This window comes from Podarcis raffonei, chromosome 12 (genome assembly GCF_027172205.1).
Source record: "Podarcis raffonei isolate rPodRaf1 chromosome 12, rPodRaf1.pri, whole genome shotgun sequence".
NCBI lineage: Eukaryota > Metazoa > Chordata > Lepidosauria > Squamata > Lacertidae > Podarcis > Podarcis raffonei.
In genome coordinates, this window is record NC_070613.1 from 2200154 (window position 1) to 2207744 (window position 7591).

Below are 7591 nucleotides of genomic sequence, written 5' to 3' on the forward strand. Positions count from 1 at the left end.
ATAGAGCCCTTTGCAGGTTCTCCATCGGTCAGAGAAAAGAACAGAGGCCAACCAGAGAATATTGAGAAGCAAAGCAGCTCGTAAGGCTGATCTTTATTGATCTGTTGCAACAGGGTGCTCCCCTCAAACGCAGGAAAGGAGGAGGACCCAGAACCAAGGTGTGTCCGCCCTTATATAGACATTTTAAATTGCCCGCCCTGGAGTTCAAGACCACCCCCAGACACATCATACCTACATCACAGAAAGGGGTGGTCTACAACAGAAATCTGAGTGTGTTGCTTACCTCCTGTCTGGCAGGTTACCTGTTAATGCTCACTTGATTGGATACCCTGGGGAGCCTGGCTAGTCTTTTGTAATGATAAATACTTAGTTCCTGAGCCAGGTCACAGGCTCACACCCTATTATTATCTTAAACGTGCCCTTAAGACAGGATTTGTGAGGAAAGAGACAATGGGGAGGTTTCCCACTTTGACCATGCAGAGAAATAATTGAGGTCAATTTGTTCAGGACTTTTTTTCTGTGGGGTTTTCAGACATGTGGTTTATATATTTATGTACGTTTTTGCTTGGTACATTTATTACATACCTAAGACCTCAAAATTCTTATAACAGCAGCAATTCAGGAACTGCTGGATCCGGTCAACAGCCCACCTAGTCCAACATCTCATAGTGGCCACCGAGAGGTGACCTGCCTTATACTCATCAACCGAGGGTTGATTTTTAACCTAAGAGGGGCTGGGGGTCAAATCTCTCTGGATGATGTTTTCTGTGATGAGGAAAGCGTTTCCTGCAACCTCAAGTGCACAGGCAATGGATGCGATGAGGCAGAGGCTCTCTGTACGTGCTCAGACACGCTCTGGCATGCGTTGTAACTGCACATGTTTGGTGATGAAATTGGCTCCCGGGATACGTTTGGTGGAGTCTAGAACGGGTCACGGCTTTGACAGGAGGCCTTGGCATAGCTCAGTCATCCTGTCAAGAAAACGCATGACGAACCCAAAGAAAGCTATGATTGCAATTGCTGCACAGCACGGGGTTGGACTAGATGACCCCCTGGTCCCCTTCTGACTCCACAATTCTATGATTCTGTGAAAAGCAGGCCAGGAAAGAAAAAGGACTCTCAGGTGGTAATAGGGGCAACATGGAAGAAGTTTATAACGTTATGCATGGCAGGGAGAAAAGCTTTTCTCCCTCTCTCAGAACCCTCAAACTGGTGGGCAAAGGTGGGATATAAATGCAACGGATAATTAAAAATAAAAATGTTGCCGGACGGCAGCACTCATTATCCTCAAGGGGCTCAGCCAACGGTCAGCGAGGATGGGATATCTGGGGGTCCAAGGTTGAAGGGCAGCTGTCTCAGAGCATTGTCCTGAGCAGGTTTACTCAGAAGCAAGCCTCTCTGTAGCCAATGGGACTTATAGCTCTCACCGCAATCCTGCTTGCTCAGGAGTAAATCGCACTGAGCTCAAGGGAACCCCATCTTCGGGAAACAGACCAAACTAGCCCAGTTGGAACAGAAAAGCACAAGTCCATCATGTTACAGGGTTTGTTTTTTAAGAGAAAAAATATTCAGGAGACCAGAGATTTAATGGGACGCAGGTTCAGATCCGGCACAGAACCATCCCGTAAAGACCAACACTGTAATGCAGTGCTTCCCCAACCTTTTTTGGCCACCAGCCCCTGGCTCCATAAACTCATTCCCAATGCCTCACAGCCTACCCTTTTAAAAAAACACGATTCAGAATTGCGGTTTGCAAAACCCACAAAGGAAGACAACAACACCACAACATTCCGACGAGCAACGCTTAATTGCGCATTCATCCAAAATCCAATTTAAGCTATGATGTTTAAATAATGCAACAAAGCTTATGCCTGGGGGGGAATCCCGGGGGGGGGGGCCTTCCAGCTCTACGATGAGTTTGATCCGCTGAGACCAGCTTTCGGGAGTCTGGTAGCCACTTAAACATTAAACCTCCAGCGCCTCCCTGCTGCCCCCTTAAAAGGTAAAGGGACCCCTGACCATTAGGTCCAGTCGTGGCCGACTCTGGGGTTGCGGCGCTCATCTCGCTTTATTGGCCGAGGGAGCCGGCGTACAGCTTCCCGGTCATGTGGCCAGCAGGACTAAGCCGCTTCTGGCAAACCAGAGCAGTGCACAGAAACGCCTTTACCTTCCCGCTGGAGCGGTACCTATTTATCTACTTGCACCTTGACGTGCTTTCGAACTGCTAGGTTGGCAAGAGCAGGGACCGAGCAACGGGAGCTCACCCCGTCACGGGGATTCAAACCGCCGACCTTCTGATCAGCAAGTCCTAGGCTCTGTGGTTTAACCCACAGCGCCACCTGCGTCCCAGCTGCCCCCTTTGCACCTCCCTAAGTCATCGTACCCGACCGGGGATGCACTGCCCACTTTGCAAACCACTGATGGAAAAGATGACAGAAGCTAATCCCACGCCAAGTCAGACCGAGAGCCAAGAGCTGAGACTTACGCTAATGCGAAGGCCAAATGGACGGGTGGGGAGTAACAGAGGCAGCCTGCTCAGGTGGGATCCATCAGAGACCGACACCTAAAGAAGGGTCCCTTCATTCAGACTGCCACTCACCCAGGGTGCCTGTCAATTTTCAGTTGGCAAGGGGTGAACTCATCCGTCCCAAGGAATCGGGATTTTTTTCCTCCTTCTTGCAAGGAAATTACATAATCACCTCCTTGAGGGCTGTCTCATCTTCTCCGGAGGCAGAACCCCATTAATTAACAGCACAGACTCACACCATAGCCAAGACGAGGGGGAAAAACCTCAGTCATGCACAGGGTTGGTAGAGAGCCTGCCAAATCGGCCAGAATCGAGCCCAGATGCCGGAAGGGAGAGAACGCCATCCGAAGTACCGGCAAGACTTGGATGCACACAATCCTACGGCCATGTTCTGTTGCAAGGGGCAAGATCTATAAGGGGAGGGGGAGATCCTATCCCACCTTCCTCCGAAGACTCGCTGTGCAAGGCATTGTTTCTGTGAAATGGGCACAACCGACCGGACCGGGGTCTCCTGAGGCTGGCCGTTGTGCAGGTGCTCTTTGTAAATGAATATAAGGATGCTTCTGGACAGCCTGTTTAATTGGACATTAATCCTGTTTCATTTGCAGAGAAATTAGCTGGCCTTGGCTACGGAATGAGCATCATGAACATAAGAAAAGCCTCCATCCTGTTCCAGACCAGATGTTATGAGAGAGGGAAGGGAAACTGTTCTGGGCCACTTTCTCCAGCCCACACCTGATCTTAGAAACGCCCACCATTGTTGCCTCTTCCTCATCTTTCCTCTAAACTAGGACATCCCCAAGGCTGCGGCCACCGGGTTTGTCTGTGGGGGTTCTGGGTCAAAGCAAGCATCGCCCCCCCATTCTCCCCCCAGTTCCCTTTCCAAAAAGAGTCCGATCTTTTTGGGAAACGGATTTGCTGCGTGAGTCTTTCCAATCCACAATAATTGCACAACTTGCAGGTGCCAATATGCCATTGACTCCTGACCGGAAACATCATCTGGAAGCCCCAATAAGTGATTTTAACCGAGGCTCAAAGCGCTTCCACGCTGATCATGCCAACATTTTATCACAAGCACAGGCTTCCATCGCACACACTATTTCCTGCCCAGTTTTAGGGTCATCCTCCTCACAGAGGTGAGGTCTGCAATTGTGGCAAACATTCACACAGCCTATCAACACTGTTGTGTTTCAAACCCGGTTTGAAAACAAGTAGCTTCCACATGAATCATGAGAACCAGCCCCTTAGGATCAGAATATTTTTTTTAATGGTTTTTAAAATGCCCAGGACTGTACCCCAGCGCTTCAGGGGCAAACAAGCAGCCCAACCAGTGTAGAATAGAGCCTGTGCCATCTTTCAGAATTACACAGAACTCCTTGTCAGAATCTGCATTCTTCCCAACATCTAATTCCACCCAACTGGGAAACTTGCAAATTCCTACATGCCTAGAATTTGGGTCACTTTTTTAAAAAAAAGAAGAAGCAAACACTCTTATACAGTTTGACTGTACCTATTAAAGAGATTCAGCGTTTTCTTCTTAGTTGTACTGAACCCACACATAAGAACAGCATATATTTTAATTTGTTTCTTGCATTTATATGACACCTTTTCCTCTAAGGAGCTCAAGATGTAGTTATTCCCCTGATCATTTAACCCCCAGAGCAACCCTGTGAGGTAGGTTAGGCTCACAGAGGGAGTGACTGGCCCCAGGTCACCTAGTGAGCTTCATCATGGAGGCAGGATTTGAACCCTGGTCTCCCAGGTCCCAGTCTGACATGCTTACCATTATGCCACATGTACTGACTGTGGTGCCTAACTGGGGTTTAATCCTTTGGAGACCTCCCGTACCAAAGAGGCAGTGTGGTGCAGTGGTTAGTGTCAGACTGGGATCTGGGGGACCAGGGTTCAAATCTCGACTCAGCTGTTAAGCTCACCTGGCCACTGTCTCTTTACCTACTCCATCAGGAGCTATCTATTAGGGATAGCTCAGTTGGCAGAGCATGAGATTCTTAATCTCAAGGTCGTGGGTTCGAGCCCCATGTTGATTCCTGCATTACAGCGGGTTGGGCTGGATGATCCCTGGGGTCCCTCCCAAATCTATGATTCCAGGTCAGTGGTGAAGCTTCTCTGCCTGGTCAAACCTTCAACCCCTGACGGCATCTCAGGCTAAAACTAAGACTCTGAAGACCTGGAGAACACTTGTTGCCAGCCGGGTCTGCCTCTCAGAGTTGCTGTGGGGGCTAAATGAGGACTAAGACCCGGCAGAGAGCAGGGTTCAAATCACCCCACCTGGCCAGGACAATCCCTGGGTGCTCCCTTGGGCCACTCGCCTGACCCAACTCGCAGGGCTGTTGTTGCGAGGATAACACCGGGAAACCTTGGAGGAGAAAGCGGGCGATGAATGCAATGCGCGAAATATATAAGAGGCGACCAGGTTTTGCAAGGGAAGGTTTTGCAGGTGAGGGATCCCCGCCAGCCTCCGCTTCCAACACCCGGCGCAACAACGCCGAAGTTCCCCCCCGGGCTCGGCTCGGGGAGCGGCTCTGCTCCCCCCGCGGCTCCCCTTCGCCCTCCCGGCTCTCTCTGCCGCCCACTGGGGACCCCCCTCACCTGCCAAGTCCGGAGCGCCGGTGGAAGTGGCATGCATGCACGCAGGGCGCCGCGTTGCAATTGCATTGCACTCCATGCAACGCCTGCACGCATGCACTGCCTTGCACGCCCGCCAAGGGGTCTCCCCGCGGTCCGATGCGTCCCCTGCGGCGCGGATGCAGCATTGCAAAAATAGAAAACCCCCCGACGCAGCCCTACCTGGGGTGCAGCCTCCGCCGCTCCGCCTCCGCGGGGATCCCCGGGCTCCATCCTGCCGGCCGATCTCCGCGGGGGCGCAGGCAGGCTGCGCGGGGTCTGCGCGGAAGAGCCCCTGCCCGCCCGGCCGCCGCCGCCGCTGCGCTCATTCCATGGCCGGGAGAAGAGCGCTTCAAACAAAACGCCCGGCGCAAGCCCGGCCCGCCAGGCCACGCTGGGAAACGTAGTCTGCGCCCCCCGCGCGGGCGCGGAGCCCAAGGGCGAGGGGACTACGGATCCCGGCAGCCCCCGCGCCGGGGACGGAGGGGGAGAGGCCGGGCGGAGGGGTGGAGGGACGGGGGGGGCGAGTGAGTGAGTGAGTGGCAGGCGCCAAGCCTTGGCCGGGAGCCCGGGAGGCGCAGCCAGGAAGGAGGAGGAGGAGGGAGGCGCAGAGCGGGAGGGAGGGAGGGAACCCCAGGGGTCATCTAGTCCAACCCCCCCCCAAAAAATGCAATGCAATGCAGGAGTCAAAGCTAGTACCAGATTTACGTATAAGCTAAACAAGCTATAGCTTGGGGGTCCCCAAAAAAATGTAAAGGGGAAAAAAAACTGGATGTGCATTTCCAAAATATAAGATAAAAAAGCAAATAAAATAAAACCTACATCCAGCAATAGTGTTTTGTGTTGTGCAGGCTCCTGTGATGTAAGGAATGGGCCCCGCCTGCTCCCTAAAATATCACTGGTTTGCTACTATTATTTCATGTTATAGCAAATTTCTAGAGACTAGATGATGAGTCTTTGTAAATTGTGTTTTGTTCTTGCCAAATGCCAATGTGTTTGCATTATTAAGTTTGTTGTGAATAAAAAATCCTTTTAAGTTAGAGCTTAATAATTATTTCACTATTAATATACAGTGGTACCTCGGATTAAGTACTTAATTTCTTCCAGAGATCCGTTCTTAACCTGAAACTGTTCTTAACCTGAAGCACCACTTTAGCTAATGGGGCCTCCTGCTGCCGCCGCACAATTTCTGTTCTCATCCTGAAGCAAAGTTCTTAACCCATGGTAATATTTCTGGGTTAGCAGAGTCTGTAACCTGAAGCGTATGTAACCTGAAGCACATGTAACCCGAGGTACCACTGTACTTCTTCTCAATTGTATTTCACTATTAATATACTTCTTCTTAATTGTATTTCAGTTCAACAATTAGCCTGCTCCCTAAAATATCACTCATTTGCTCCTTTCTATATATAGAGTGCCTACATTCTGCATGGACTGGTTGCAGGGCAACATGTGCAAATGGCTTTAGATACCTATCAGGTCCATAAATGACCATATAGCATATATTCAACACAAAAAACAGCGACAATTTGTTGCTGACAAAGGACAGCTGGACATAGAAAGGGCCCAATTACCTTCAGGAGCTTAGAGCCTCATCAACCCTAAATCCGGCCCTGGTCAAATCTGACAGGTGGCTTGTCCAAGCTCTTGTTTAAAAACCCGGTGAATCATGGAATCGTAGCACTGTAGAGTGGTGAGGGACTCCTAAGGGTCATCTAGTCCAACCGCCTCCCCTGCAATGCAAGAATCACAGCCAAACAATCCCAGACAGGTGGCAGTCTTCTTAGAAATGAATCGTAGAACTGTAGACTTGGAAGGGACACCCCTGGGTCATCTAATCCAACCTGCTGCCATGATGCAGGAATCGCAAACAGCACATCCCTGAAAAGACAGCCATCCAAACTCTTTGTTTCAAAACTTCTGAGGAATTGTGGAATTGTTGAACTGTAAGAGTTGGAAGAGTCCCTCAAGGGTCATCTAGCTCAACCCCCTGCGATGCAGAAATGGCAGCGGAAGAGGAAGGGGACTCCACCATTTTCCGAGGGAGTCCCTTCCACCGCTGTCGATCAGCTCAGAAACGTCTTCCTGATCTTTAGCCGGAATCTCCCTTCTTGTAATTTCAAGCCATGTGTTCGAGTCCTACCCTCCAGAGCAGGAGAAAGCAAGCTTGCTCCTGCCTCCATGTGACAGCCCTTGAGATATTGGAAGATGGCTCTCATATCTCCTCTCAGACGCCTCTTTCCCAGGCTAAATTATGGTTACCAGATTTTTTCCCAATGAATCTGGGGACACTTTTTTTTTTTTAAGCTGAGTAGCAACAGGGAGTCAGTAGTGGGGATGGCGAGGCAAAAGACCCTGGGCCCAAGCACACATGTATCTTGTATAAAGGTGCAAAGTCCTTCTCTCACACCCTGTGAAACATAAACGCACGGAGTTCTT

General features: G+C 50.6%; 1 protein-coding gene across 1 annotated transcript in view; it reads right to left on the reverse strand.

Annotated features, from left to right (window-relative positions):
* KRBA1 (KRAB-A domain containing 1) overlaps positions 1-5795 on the reverse strand; it is a 52500-nt gene extending 46705 nt beyond the window's left edge. Inside the window, exon 1 of the mRNA XM_053410274.1 lies at positions 5336-5795. Coding sequence (XP_053266249.1) covers positions 5336-5386 — 51 coding nt within the window. The 5' untranslated portion in view covers positions 5387-5795. The remainder of the gene's footprint in view (positions 1-5335) is intronic.
* Between the last annotated feature and the right edge of the window lie 1796 nt (positions 5796-7591).